The 16039-nt window shown below is 44.3% G+C and overlaps 1 protein-coding gene across 1 annotated transcript in view; it reads left to right on the top strand.

The window, feature by feature from the left end:
* The window catches only part of klhl29 (kelch like family member 29), a gene marked incomplete at its 5' end in the record, with an annotated part of 117578 nt that overhangs the window by 30013 nt on the left and 71526 nt on the right, over positions 1-16039 (top strand). The window contains 2 exon segments of the mRNA XM_083688576.1: positions 1170-1317; positions 4790-5314. Coding sequence (XP_083544702.1) covers positions 1170-1317; positions 4790-5314 — 673 coding nt within the window.

Below are 16039 nucleotides of genomic sequence, written 5' to 3'. Positions count from 1 at the left end.
TGCTGAAGGGGTCCAATGGTGATTGACCCTGTGTTTTCATCAGGCTGTGGTGGTCTGATAACATTTCTCATTCTGGTACAAGGACAAAAAAGAAAGGAGAAAAATATTGGATGCCTGGTGCAGTACTGCTTTCGGTTGCTCAAACTTTTGTTTGTTAGAGATGGATTTAGGCCAGGTCTGTGCATTGACACCTCCAAGTCCTGCCAAAGGGCATGTTTCATGTTTTCTTTTCCCCTCAGCAATGCTCCATTGCATTTTGTTGAATGTTGACATTCTTATGTTTGAAAGTCAATTATTTCACATGATTGATAACCGTTAAAGGCCTACACTTACAGTAGACTTGTATTCATAGTACGCTGATTCTGAGTACTGGGCACACATCTATTTCTATTTGATTGAGTCTTCACTCCTACACTGCGCATGTGATTAGATAGTTAAATAGGTGTGTGGGCTTGTGTAATAAGATCAAGGGCTCTTCAAGACATTGTTAGGAAGTCGTTTTTGATTCTGGCCTTGACTGACTATTAGAATGTGACTACAGTCAGCATCGCCCACCAATTAAAGCAATTATTCTTCTGAGGCTCCTCCATTATGACTCACCTTGCTCTGCAGCAGCCCAGTCACTTGACCAGAGGACATTACAGCAGTGGTACCGGTGGTTTATGGTTAGGGCAGTGAGTGAATCACGCTAGGACTTGTCCCTGACCTTAGTGCCAATGGCCAAAGGCAGTATCCTTGAACATGCAATGAATCCCAGTAGAGTTTCCTGTATCCAGAGTGGTATATATACTGAAATGTATGCACTCACTGCAATGTAAGTCACTTTGGATAAAAGCGTCAGCTAAATGGCATATATTATTATATTATTATTAAGTACAGTACATAGGGACTGAGAGAGGTTTACATACTGGTACCACTAGGGGGTTACACTCTTAGAGGTGGAGAGTATTGATGCTTTGATAGAGTTGCTTGGTTTGAAAGTTCAGCCCTCTAAAATGTGTGTGTGTGTGTGTGTGTGTGTGTGTGTGTGTGTGTGTGTGTGTGTGTGTGTGTGTGTGTGTGTGTGTGTGTGTGTGTGTGTGAATGATCTGATGGGTTGTTCTCTCGCCTCTGGTTTGGTTATGTGATTATCTGTATTGATGTGTTTTTGTCTCTTGTGTGTTGTGCAGGTATCAGGGTTGTCTCCAGGAGAGAGCCAGGCCCCAGGTTTGCTGCTGGCTCCAGGGGTGCGGTGGGGACAGACGCCCATCAACCAGCTCACGCCCTGGGAGACAGACGAACCACCCACTAAGCAGCACCGCGACAGCGAGCCTACAGGTACTAATACACACAGACACACAAACACACAAACACACACACACACACACACACACACACACACACACACACACACACACACACACACACACACACAAACTCACTCACTCACTATTTGCATATTCTAGGGCACATCTCTTCCATGCAGATTGCAGATTGATCGTACAGGAGTTAATTCACACGTTAGTTTTTAGTTTTTTTTTTACAAAATGTCTCCCCTTAACTGTCAAAGTCCTCTAATGGATCTTGACACAGTCTAATTTCAATGTCACTCTTATTAAAGCCATACATGCCACTTGAAAACCTGTCAGGAGTGAAGAGGCATACTGTAGTACTGAGAATGACAGTAATGGGTTAAGCAACTTTTCCTACCATTGTAATGAACTCACCCAGAATGGCTGTGCCCTTGAGCAGTCAATTTCCCTTCATTGCTCTGCTGGCCTCTGCCTCCTGCTCATTGCAAATGTGTCTAATTTAAGAATAATACAGGCACAGCAGCACTTGTACTTCACTCAACACATCTATACCCCAGCAGCGAGGTGGCAACCCTATGAATACAACAAGTCCTTTCCAAGTAGGCTATTCTAGACACAATGCACAGCAGTGTAGCTCTTAGTTGATAACTACATTAATTATCTCCTGTCTCAATAAAGATTTAATTAGAGTAGTTGACTAATAATTAAGCCGTCAGCTGAAAGACAGTGATCACTTTGTGAGATACAGCAATATCTACAGAATGTAGTCTAATGCTCTTTTTTGGTCTGAGACTGCCTGGCAAGGAAAAGCTATGCCTTAACGTCTGGTTTCTCCATCTCACCATTGTGGCCAGTTTTTCTATTGTGTCGTGCCAACCGAGGTGGGGGGTCAGAGCAGTGTTCTGTGTTCTCCTTCCCCCTGGTGCATTCCTCAGGGACCCTGCTGTGTTGCTATGAATGGCCCATGAAGGCCTGTGGTATTAGTATTGTGTCTGGCCTGCACATGCTTGGCTCACTACCCCCCAGCCTAAAGCAGAGAGTGAGATGAGAGTGAGATGTCACCCACCCAGCATGCTGTTGCATATGACACTCAAATCAAGCATTGTGTGGCATATTGATGCGTGTGTGTGCTATGCCAAACTGTGATCTCCATCACTGAACTGAGTCAGGAGAAACTTCTCCACCAACTGTGGCAAAAATGTCGGTTTCAATGAAAAGTCTACTGCAGTGGTTGTTTAATGATATTTCCGTTGGAAAGTAAACTTTAGCTTTTGCACAATGGAAAAAAAGAGCAACATTTTTTTTTAAGCTTCGCCTTAGATTCACCTTATTTGCAATTTAATTTAAATTCATCAAAATGATATTGTAACAATTATGGGTTGATTAAGCAATTCACTAAATTGAAATAGAATTCTTTAAAAGGACGAAGGAGCACTTATACAACAACCAATATTTCATCCTCGTACATTTTAATTATGGGGTACAAGAGAGCAATCAGGACCGGGATCCATTTAATGTTAATGCAATTACTTTTCCGTTCTTAAACCTTTCATTAGCTTTGCTGCAGAGGCCTGCAAATACGAGTGCATGTTGGCCGGGGCTAATGAGTTCCATCTTGTACTTAATTATATATTTTTGTCAAAAAACTGATTGTAGTTCAGAAATGTACAGGATCTCTCTCACACACAAGATAGAGAATAGGAGGAGTGATACTGTATGTATCAAATTGTAATCAATGCCACCAAAAGAGGTCGCCTCGTTAAAACCTCACTTATCATAACCAAACTACACGATTTGGAATTAGTATAATATTCGATTTTCTCTCTCCAAGTGATTTAATCCAGTTTCTGCTTGAGCTGAAAACGGGAAATTAAGTGCAACCCTCGAGATGATTAGCTGAAGGTCTGATGTGAATTATGCAGTAAAATGCCCTCTGCTCTCCCTTTAAAACATTCTACTCTGTTCCCACCAGCTCCTCCTTCTTCTGGATCTTCATAGACTACGATACGTGGAGGGCCAGTGTCATGAATAATGTGTTTTTAATCTTTTTCTTTTCTTTTGTGTGCTATTATTTAGCCTTTCACCCCTCTCTGGAGTGTCAGGCTATTTTTGTAGCAGGGCCCGCGGAAGGCAGCAGGGAGGCAGGGCGCAGGTCCAATATGGCTGCATATTTATGAGATTAATCAGATTGGTTATGAGCCCCCTCTCTCTGGTGCTGATTCTCACACCCATGGCAGTAGCCTCAGGGCAGACATAACTGGCTCAGTATAAATAGATGCACTCACATGGTTAATAGTATTCATCATTGATGCCACGTACTGTACCCCACTGATTTACAGTATATGTATAAAATATTCTAAGAATCAGATTATAATCAATAATCTCAGGCAGAATGAAATTCACATGAAAATTTGATGAGAAAAACCACAAGGTGACCAAACACAGAGCACCACTGACACCTGTGGTCTGATGTATAACCTCCTCTCCGATGACAACATCTGCACTGTGTCTCTCCTTATTGTTTATCAATTTATCAATTTGTCCAGTCCCAAATGAACACCTATCCCTTAGATACTACACTGTAAAAAAGTCCAAGTTGTTTCAACTGGCTGCCTTATCATTTTGATTTCAATCCACTTAGGATAGTAACTTCATTTAAAGTCAAGTTCACTTAGGATAGTAAGTTGGGTTAACTTCAACTTCATAAAGTAAATTGTGCTGACTCAACTGGAATCAGATAACGCATTGAATCATGTCAAAACTCTAAATCAAATCAACTGCTCAGTAAATGGTTCTACCAAGAATCCTCTTCTATTTTATCATGTGTTCCATATTAACTTTTGCTTTTCTTATTTGCTTTTCTACTATTAATTAATAATGTATTCTTAAATTCATGGAGTTATTCAGTTATTTGTTATTCAGTCAAGTTCTCAACATTTACTGAGCAGTTGACTCTACAAAAACTAAACAATGCATGTTATGTTGTTTTCTTGTTGAGTTGACATTAGAACATGATTTGAGATAAGAACAGTGTACTTATCAGCCCCCCCCCCCCCCCCCCGTTATAGGTTGGATAGAGCAGGAAGCAATATGTCAAGCAATATTAAACTCCAAAGGTGAATTGAGCATATCATTTAAATCGAGATTGCCCATGATGTAAAATATGCATTTTTAAATTCAAACTTCATGTCCCTCTTTGATGGCAATTGAATCCCTTTATGTTGCATACATGTTACTGCCATTAAGAGGTGCCATGAGGTTACATGGTGAGGTTTCTTTTTGACCTGGAGATCCGTAATACACACAGTGGATAATAATATTACACTCTATTCTCATGACTATTTGTTAAATTTGTTACATTTTTCCCTCCCTGCCCCCAACTCTCCTTCCCACCCTCCCTACCCTCCCTCTCTACCCCTCCCTCTCTACCCCTCCCTCCCTATCCTCTCTACCCCTCCCACTCCACTTCCTTTCTTTTTCTTCCCCTGTCTCTCCAGGTCCCCCGTGGGTTCCTCCAGTAGCGGTAGTAAGCCAGCCCAGCCTCCTGCCCCACTGCTATGCTCTCCCCCAGCCCCCCTTCAGCCACAGTGTAACTGTCCAGTCGCCCATCATTGGAGTGACCCCGTCCATCCAGACCCCCATGCCCCCCCACCATCCCCTGATGACTGCCCATTTCCAGCTGAACCCCCACTCCTCCCAGCAACCTCCCTCCATGGTGCTCAACATGCCCAGCCAGCCCCACTACCCCTCCGCCCAGCAGTCCGTAGCCCCCTCACCCCACACAGCCCCCGCCAACCAGGTGGTCCACCCGAACCCCCACAGTGTGATGGGGAACGGCCATCTGACCTCCCACCCCCCTCACGCCCTCATCCAGCCTCCCGCCCTGCCCCTGACCAATGGGCAGTCAGCACACCAGGCCCAGAACACAGCGTCTGCCAATCAGGATGGTCGTAATGGGCTGCAGATGCTGCGGACGGTGGGAATGGGGAAGTACGAGTTCACGGACCCGGGACACCCTAAAGGTAAGAGAGCCCTGCTTTAGCTGGGACAGCCTGACTTCAACAGTCAGGAGTCAGGCCTTGTGATATGGTTAATTAGACGTTTTTACCCAAATCCACCTATAGTGGTACACACACACACACACACACACACACACACACACACACACACGCACACACACGTATACAGTACCTGTATGTACTGTACTATACTGTAATATGTACATCAAGCAATGACTAGTGTCCTTGCAACGACTGACAGCAACTTCCATTATCCAAAATGTAAAATGTCCAGTTAAACCAGACATTTAGAATACTGTATGTGCCTCGTGTGGGAATCCAATACTCAGACCTTGGTTTGTAGCAGAGCAGCTTGTGATGCCAGCATCAATAAACAAGCCTTCAAGCAGGTCTAGTAGGAGGTTGTTAAAACTGAGCCAGTTCTCTTCAAAGCATTTCCAAGGTCAGGCCTTTAACTTTTCAGCTAACTTTTCTTTAACTTGTCTGGTAGCGCACCCACAGAACAGTCACTTATAAGATCCCTTTAAGCCCCGCGACTTTTGTTCTCTTTGTGAAGACGGCGAGTGGCACCAGTGTAGCCCCGGATCTCTAAGCCCTAAATTGCTGTTTGTTAACCTTGGGAGTTTGTAATGCAAGGCCAGAGACAGATGTTCACTATCCCCTGACCAATTTTCACATTTAATGAAGCTTTTAATCAAGGTTTAGATTGTCTTCTTTTCTTTTCTTTTTTTTTTACTCATTTGATTATTTCTCTCTTTGGATGTGATCAGATCAATAAAACGTGTGTAAATGAGTTTTCAGATTGATGTAAAAAGCAATTGTTGTGGCGGCTGCCTGAGACACATTTAAATGAGACAGCGGGCGGATTATAGACAGTTAGAGAGAGTTATGCAGTGAGGTCCAGCAGATACCCTGTCAGTCTGTGATGCATCTCCTGCCATGTCAGAAACTGTGTGTCTTCATGTATTATTAATGATGCGTGTATGTAGTGACTCAGACATTGGCATAGTTTGGCCAATAGCCAAAGCAGGTCAGAGCGTTCTAGCCAACAGCACAAAAACTAGAGCCTTATATATAGTCTTGTATTAGTCAGAGTATATACAGTTCTATATTCTGTTTTATAAATAGAGGGATCTGCATAGACCCTTTAGACAGAATGAGATTAGTAGCCTACCGTTGCTTAACAAAATAGGTTGTCTTTTTCTGCCACTGACAACCCTTAACTGTGTTTTTTTACGATTTAATATTATATGCATTTAAGGTGTACTGTAGCATGTCATTTTGTGTGTTGCTGCCCTCTGACAATCTGAAAACATACAATACATTATGTTTTCTAATAGCTGCAAATGCTCAGCCACGATTCCAGATTTCAGAAAGCGCCTTGTCTGGACCAAAAAAGCACTCTACAATGAACATTCTTCATCATGCGATCTCATGGGGTCGTGGGGAGAATGTAGAGCCCTATGACCCTGTGAGCACTAGTGAATTAGCTGCTGTGGCGTGTGTCTCAACTACCTGCCGTCCTCTCGCTGCAGAGCAGAGTGAAGGAGGAGAGAGACTTTCCAGCTGATAAGAGCACTTAACCCCACCGCCATAATCGCAGCCACGCCAAACCAGCCTGCCATGCCACGGTTTCTTTCTTTTTTCTTCTTACTTGATCACCTGCTGTGCTCCTTCTTTCTCTCTCTCTCTCTCCCTCCCTCCCACCCCCTCTCTCTCTCTCTCTCTCTCTCTCTCTCTCTCTCTCTCTCTCTCTCTCTCTCTCTCTCTCTTCCTTTCAATGTTCTCTCTCTTAAGAATGGAGTTCCTCTCAGGACATCAGAAGTGGCATGCGATACACGTTTTGCCAATCTTATTTATTTCAGTCTGAGCGAGTTAAGTAGCGATGTGGGAAGGTTAGTTCTGATGATGTGCACTGGCTGGCTGGACGGGAAAGCTATCCACAGCCCAGGGGGGAGAGAGTAGGAAGGCACAGCTGGCACTCTGTACACCTAACATACACACACACACACACACACACACACACACACACACACACACACACACACACACACACATACACACACACACACACACATACATACACACACACACACACACACACACACACACACACACATACACACACACACACACATACACACACACACACTTGACTGACAGACTTGAATATCCTTGCTTTAAAAGGTGATGTGCAGTGACTATCAAGTCAGCACCAGAGCTATGTTTTAGCACCCACTTTGGCACAGACATCTTGGTTTCAGCAAAAATGCTTTTCTGTACATTCTTTTATGCTAAGAAGCACGTTAATTAATTTGTTTCCAATATTTTACATTTTCACAGTGTACAAATATATATATATCATTTGTATAAGATATAATACAGAAAAAAATTGGTTTTATCTGAATATTTCCCAGTGGACGAGGTATTGAGGCTGCTGGTGATGTAGACCTGGCTCATGTACAAGCTGACAGAGCTCTTCCTCTCTAATCCCTTTGGGTGTTCACAGGCCTGAGACATGTGCGTGTGTGTATGTGTGCGTGTGTGTGTGTGCGTGTGTGCGTGTGCGTGCGTGTGTGGCCGTGCATGCGGGCCTGCGTGTATGTGCTAAAGATATGTGTGTGTGTTAGCCTCACAACCTTCAACATGACAGACACCACACTAAAGGAAAACACACACTACGTTTGATTTGCGCTTTGGCTTCAAAGGGTGCAATTCATCTTTGGCCTACATCAGCGGACTACATCAACAAGTGTGTGTGAGTGTGTGTGAGTGTGTGAGTGTGTGAGTGTGTGTGAGTGTGTGAGTGTGTGAGTGTGTGAGTGAGTGAGTGAGTGTGTGTGTGTGTGTGTGTGTGTGTGTGTGCGCGCGCGTGCGTGTGTGTGTGTGTGTGTGTGATGATTCAAACAGAGCAGCTTTGCAACAGCTTTTTACCCCTAAGAAACATCCTCGTCTCCTCCAGAGGCTTGCCTGCCTGTCCTCAGGCTTTGATCCCGCTGCATCGAGAATCACGGCGGTTCCTCTCTCTCCACACAACAAGGCGTTTGGTGAGATCTGCCTTATAGGTGGATGAAACAAACTCACGCCCTGTCCCCCTGATTGATAGTCTCATTCAATGGCTGCAGGTGTTCCTTATAGATCCTGGAAGCTCAGACATTTGGCAAGGGACGCTACCTTAATGCAGAGACAGGAGAGAGAAAGAAAAAAACATCAGTAAGGCCCGTCTCCCCGCAGAGGCTTTTTAGATAGGCGCAAGTATAGAAACCCAACAACAGTTTGGTGAAACAAGGAAATACTAAACCGGCTTTTTGAGAAAGATGCCAGTTGTCGTGTATTCAGTCAGCGTGTATTGACCGAGGTATTTAAATGGATGAATAGCTTGATGAATATGAACCTTCTCACAACACCACTGCACAGCTCAACAAGGACAGCCCCTCTGATTGATTGTGAGGTATTACTTAAAGAGGAGCCCTCTAGTGAAATACACAATCGATATAAATGGCACGATGCTCCATTTGTCAAATCCTCACATCTGGCCAATTTGAAAAGCCACGTCTCACCACGTCTCACCCTGCCACCACCAATTGCCTTGAACATTATTTTTTGATATTGTTTTTCCGCTTATCTCCTCCTCCTGAAGGTTTTGTAACCGAAAACAGATCGCTATCGAGAGCCGCAGGACATGCAGACTGCGTGTTAGAGGGATGGTGTCACTTTTGCTGTTACTGTTTTTTTTATTTTTTTTTATTAAAATGTTTCTTATGGGTTGCAGGTAGGATACAGTACAGTGGTAAAGAAAAAAAAAAGAAAAAGAAAAAAAAAGACAGACACATGGTGCATATGATTATCATTTTATTTTCATTGTCTACACACATCCATATATGGTAGTGAAATAATAGTAGGATAGGTTAAACCTGCGGGCTGCCACTCCCTCTCCCTACACTACAGTACGTCAACCCCTGTGCTCATCTATCCCACCCTACCCCTTTACCACCCAAGCCAAGCTTCCTTCCTATCTCACCCAGTCCCCCAGTTTTTTACCCACCTGACCTGTCCCACACACACCGTCCCGCACTGTCCGTCCGTCCGTCTCCGTCCACCTTATGGGCCTTCGGTTATGTTCTATCAAAATAACAATGTGTTACATTAGTTGGTTCTAAAGCTGATGGTCCCTCACTGAATCCCAGGCCTCAACAGTGTCCTGACTGGCACCATTTTCTCCCAGGCCTCAACAGTGTCCTGACTGGCACCATTCATTATAGCTGTGCAAAGTTCCATTGATAGAATATCTAATAATAGCTAAATCCACTGGTGTATTGGGGGCAGATGGGGAGACTGCCATCTTAGGGCTTAGAGCTAAGTTTGACTGTAACATTGTTGTAATAAAGACCCCTCAGACACACTGGTTCAGATACGGTGTCACCGCCCCTGTCTACAGTATGGCCACCTGCTGCCCAGACTGAGCATGTGCTGCAGTCTGTCGGACCAGCTCCTCTCCCCTCTCATGTCAAACACCGCTTTAACGCTTCCTTTTCCGCTTCAGTGGCCTTCACAGGCCCCCTCCCTTCACACACACACACACACACACACACACACACACACGCACACACACACACACACACATAGACATGCACGTTCTGTAGACACATACGCACACCTGTCCACACACACATACTGTATGCGCACACACACACACACACACACACACACACACACACACACACACACACACACACACACACACACAGACAGACACGTACACACACACACACACACACCACCCCACCTCAACCCTACCAAGGAAGGTCATCTTCCAGTCAGCTCACATCAGCCATCATCTGGGGACCCGCAAGCTCTGGAGCTGCTAGTGTATGCAATTAAGATGCCTGGCTGAGTTAAGATCTGTGCTTTACTATGGTACAATGAGACAGGGCAGTCTCACCTCCGCTAGTACTTATTTCTCCTCTACCCTGACTGATTTCATCAGTGTTATCATTATCGTACAAACTTTGTTCACATAAGATGTTAATAATTTAATTGAATTATGTTTTTTCTATTTACATTGGACTGAAAATGTTGACATTGTAGTAATGCTGTAGATTTGTAATGTGTTTTTTTTTTTTCTTTAAAGGATTCAATCATTATCTCTATCATATTGCTTTTAAATTAGATCATTTGTTGTTACAGAACATATAAGATAGCCAATGTTTACAGGAACGAGTCATGTTTGCTTGTCTTGTTTACATTAAGGAGATGGAAGAACTCATTCTTGCCTCTTGTCAGAAGGTCCTGAGGTTTGAAAGTGCTGTCTGCAGTCTTAATGGAGTAGTTAACCCTGAAATCAAAGTTTCTCATAAGATTTCAATAAGCCAATCATTCCCTTTCATTTGAAGCCTACAGCTTGATTAGAATATGAACTTGACTATGAACTAGACCATGTTTTAGGTACGAAGACATTTGGCCAATTTTAACTTTGGAGCTAAATATCCCTTTAACTCACTAACTAAGAATTCCGGAACACTTGCCACCTAGAGTGGCAAGTATTTTATGTGGTATTTACCTAGCAACAATAGAATGTTGACAGTTTGGGCAACTTTATTTACCCTCTGAATGAGTTAAAGGATTGTTACACAGAGCCCATGTTGTCACCAGTTTCTGCCAGTGGTGAGCAAACATTCATTTTATGATTCTACCACCTAAGGCTCACTGGCATTCTATATGACAAGAAGTTATTAAAAACAAACCCTATCTGTGATGGCCACGCTAAAAATGATTAGTCATGCAAAGCAGATTAATTATACTTTCTCACTTTCCTAGTCTCGATTGAGTGCAGAGAAATTGTGTTGAATCCATAATAGTAAATGATACATCTCTTGCCTGAGTGGGTGGGTGTTTTTATTTTTAATTTTTTTACTGACTGACTTGATCAACATCTGTGAAATAAGCACCAGCAATGAGCAAATTAATTCAAATAGATGTGATGTTTGCGTGGGAGATTATCTTCAGCAATTTTTTCTTTTTTTCTTTTATATTTTAAATAAAAAATGGTTTGCAGAGACTTGTTTAAATAGACACAATTAGAATAAATAAGTGTATTTTGTTGTTTGGATGCAGTAATCCTTAAACAGGGCGACCCCAGCGGAACCAATTAAAAACATACCAAGGTAACAAATGGTGAACAATTACAGTCTACCAGTGTAATGTGATTCTATTGCCATCATTCATTTAGTTATTTAGTTATACAAGTGTTATAGCCTGTTGATATAAAAGAGGCCGTACATTTGGGCCGTATCTGTGAGTTCATATACTCCCCAATCACGTTCAACTGGTACTTATATCAAATGAATAAATGCCTGGAAGATCAGGTAGATATGTTGAGCAACCTTGGCTGATGAATCCACCCGGTGCTGGGTTATTGCTGGGTTATTCATGCTATGGACTTTAATGTCTCGTTTTGGAGCGGCGGGAGAAGTCTCAGCATCACAGCGTCTCTGCATGGATACAGGCTGTCGGCTGCCTCCTGCTGTCTCTTTAACTTTACTTATGATGGCCTCCATTGAGATGTCTGCAGCTCAAGTACAACTCGAGGGAGGAGAGGGAGGAAAGGAGAGGGAGAGGGAGAGGGAGGAGAGCAGCGTCTGTGTGTCAGAGACAGAGTCTAAAGGCCTCTCTCTCTCTCGTTATCGTATTTTAAAGGAGAGGAGTCCCACCATGAGCCCCATACATTATATCCACACGCAGTTAATATAGAGACGGCGGATAGCTCATTAAGATTGATCATTCCTCGTCCGCCTCCTCCATGCAGAAAGCGCTGCTGCCTTCATTAATCACTGGGCTTTCAAGAGAAGGCTCAGCAGCAGTGCCGGTCCCAGGCCCGGGAGTTTGACAGGCTCGCTGCTACACGCATAATCACAGACACCGTGCCTCCGAGGAGCAGCCAGCCGGCTCCCTCCTACGCTACACAGGCCACTCTTACTATACCTGTCTGCCCGCCTCCCGCTCTGCTCCTCCCCCTCCTCCCTTCTTTACTCTCTCTCCTCCTCCTCCTCCTCCTCCTCCCTCCTTTCCTTTCTCTCCTCCTCCTCCCACCTTTCCTTTCTCTCCTTCTCCTCCTCCTCCCACCTTTCCTTTCTCTCTCTCCTCCTCCTCCTCCCTCCTTTCCTTTCTCTTCTCCTCCTCCTCCCTCCTTTCTACTCCCCTCCTCTCCAACTGTCCATCTCTCTTCCACTCCTGCTCTCCTCCTTTCTCCTCCTCTCCAACCTCCTTCCTTCTCATCTCCTCCTCCCTCACTATACTGTAGTGTACCTGCCACCTGCGTCCCACTCTCCTCCTCTCCTCCACTCTTCACCTCCCTCCTCCTCTCCTCCATACTTCCCTCACCTCTCCCCTCTGTCATGCCTCCATCCTCATCTCTACTCCCTCTTTTCTCTTTCCCTCTCCTCCATCAATCTCCTCCTCTCTCACTGTGTTATACCTGCCGCCCGCTCCCCCTCTCCCTCCTTCCCTTCCTCCTTTCCTCCCTCCTCTCCTCCTCCACTGAGGCCAATGTTGTAAGTCAGTCTTTTAATGGCCTGTTTTCAGCTGGGAACACCACGATTAGGAGAGTGACAGGGGAAATTTGAAGGAAGAACGGATTAGTGGGGGAGAGAAAAAAGAGGAGGACTTAAGTCCAGATTGCTCGTTTGCCTGTGACAGCTGGACCAAAAGTAAAATGGCACTCTCTCCGTCTGAACCGCCCAATCAAACTGTCTCTTTGGCCTTATTATCTTTATAAAAGCACACTAAAGCCTAAGCATGTCATTGGTTTCCCTCAGTGTGTGCAATGTGCTTCATGTTTGCACTATGTTTGCTTAATAATATGATATCCATACCCTGGCTTTTTCTGAGCCATTGTAAAAGACTAAAGATCTCACCACACACACACACACACACACACACACACACACACACACACACACACACACACACACACACACACACACACTGGGAGTACAATTGTCAGGTGTGTCAGGAGTCATCAGCTTAGGTTTACAGAACATCACTTACACTGTTGGAGACATGACACTTCATGACAACTTGGGTAAAGATGTCATTTTGTGAGATGCGGCTTACTGTTCACAGCAGGCTTGGAGTCCATTCCACTTGAGTTCAGTCACCTCAGGAGAATACATTGATTTACCGCAATTTATTTTCAATGACAATTTATCAGTTGATGAATTGAACTTCAATTTCCCTCCAATCTAACTGTAGTTGATGAGGTTGACCCCAACCCCGGGTGGAAACCAGCATGTCTGCAGCCCCATTCACACAGTCAAAACGCTCTGCCCCATTTACACAGACCCCTTACCAGGAATGTACGGGTAGCATGACTAGGTCTGCCACAGGTACAATATTTAGTGGTACTGTATGCCCTGTCCCAGCTCAGTTTACCGAGCAACAGTAACGTTGTTGTTATTGCAGATAGAAAGAGATTGGGGTTAGGCTGAGGATGAGGAGTATCACAACTGATCTATCTTGACGCTGTGCTTTTGGTCTTTTTTCCCTTAGAGCCTCACTCTCTCAGGATCAAAAATAATGAGTGAAACAAAGACGGCCAATTAGCTGCAGGCCTTTGACAGTTCTAGGGGAGGTCACCGAAGGGGTCATATGGTTGTTAAATCAGATGTGTAGATAGAAGAAGTTGATCTTGCACACACACACACACACACACACAGGAACGCACACGCACATGCACAGGCACACACACACGCACACACACACACACACACACACACACACACACACACACACACACACACACACCTCCATTTCCATCCTCCACTTGTAACTTCAAGTGTCCTGGAGGCTTGTTACTAGTGCAGGAAAAGTGATGCTTCATACTCTGAAGCACAGTTTTATGCATTGGGTATTCAGAGGGAAGCCTGCACTGGAACAGTACCATTTGCCTGTGACATGAAACATCTGCTGCCCCCCAGTTATGTGGAAGGGAATTGATTTGCGTGTAAAGTGGAGCCAGAGTGAATGGAAGTTATGCTGGAAACGGCCTGAATTTCAAAAGCCGTGGTGTCAAAGGCCATTTCTTGTGATGGGATTAATTACCAAGAGTCAAACGTCGATGTGTTATATCGCTCATCAGTCATCAGCCATGAAGTAGGCAGTAATGCATTATCTATGAAGCCGGGTGTAAACTCAGCAGATGCTGCCAGGCAGACAGTCAATAGCTGATGTTTCCCTCTGATGAGAGTCTGTGTAATTAGAACTGAGGGAATGCACTGACTTTCCTAAACAGCAGCAGATGCACGAACGCAACAAACACACACACACACACACACACACACACACACACACACACACACACACACACACACACACACACACACACACACACACACACCCACCCACACACACACCCACACACACTCCAAAAACATTAGCACAACGTCAGGTCCAGTCACCTTCACCAACAGTAAAATTGTAGAAATGTTCAAGGTGTAGTAATCACTGTTAGTGGATGAAGAAATTGGTAAAAACTAGCTGAAAACTTTTTTCATATAGGCTGATAATGCATACAAGACGGCTCATACATACTAATGACAAGACTAGACATTAGCAGGAACACTCTCCTCTCCCCAAGCTCATTATTCTACAGAGCTAGCAGTAGGCGCAGCATTAGATAGAAGTCTTTTGTGTCTCGGAGAAATGATAAGGAGCTTGCAATCAGACTTCTTTGTAGGCTGCTGATATTGTTTCTAAGCCTGATGGACATTGAGCCTCCACCATATGAGTGACGTGTGATATTTTTTTTTATAATAGCAATGCGCCATTATCCCATACAACTTTCAGCCTGCTCTTTGTTGCTCGAGGGGTTGAAGCTCTTAATGCATTTCTGATTATCATAATGATTGTAGTACAGTGCATTGTTATTGCTCCCCTTCTCTTTTAAAGATGTTGCCATGGGAGGCTGGGTAATGCCGTTATTATGTTATTATGCAGTTTGGTCTGGAGCTGATGATTGGCACGTGGCGAAGACATCTGTATTCCACTGATTGCAGCTGCACCTGAGCTACTTACTGTCCCTCGGCTCTGTGTTGACCGTAGAATGTACAGCACTACTGTACTGTATAAAGTATTATCAGTACTTTATACATAAAACATAATAAAAATACAGTACTTCAAAAGTATTATTTTAAGATATCAGAGAGCCACTCTATTTTGGAAGCAGTTCAATCACCTCTGAAATCCCTCTTTAATCCCCCAGGCAGACACTGTCCTGTTCACAGTACACGACAGGGTCTCGGAGATCTCATCAGAGGTTTGTAGTCTACGGAGAAGCCTCCTCCACAGTGTGACCCTGATGCTAACCTTTCTGCTTGGAATGCCATGACTTTCACAAAGTTAGCAGGTAAACACACAACATCTTAAGGGAGAGCTGTGACACTTATCTTTAGGAGCACAGGGACAGGGCAAAGCTGTTGCCTTAGTCATTTTTCTTGAAGATCTGTCAAGCTCCTGGCCTATGCTTGTAGCTTTGCTCAAATGTAGCGGTATAAACAGATTTCAGGACCGTGCAAGCTGGTCAGGGTTGCTCTGTTATAGCCACACTCGTAAACATCTATCAGTACACACTCACTCGGTGGGCATATACATGTGTATGCACATTCTCTCACACAGCCTGGCTGCCTGGCCTGCCTGGCTGTGCGTGTCTTGGCCCTTAATGTGGAGAGAAGA

This window comes from Argentina silus, assembly GCF_951799395.1.
Source record: "Argentina silus genome assembly, chromosome: 17".
Taxonomy (NCBI): Eukaryota; Metazoa; Chordata; class Actinopteri; order Argentiniformes; family Argentinidae; genus Argentina; species Argentina silus.
The sequence above is the reverse complement of the archived record's forward strand: the minus strand, read 5'-3'. Positions and strand labels throughout refer to the sequence as shown.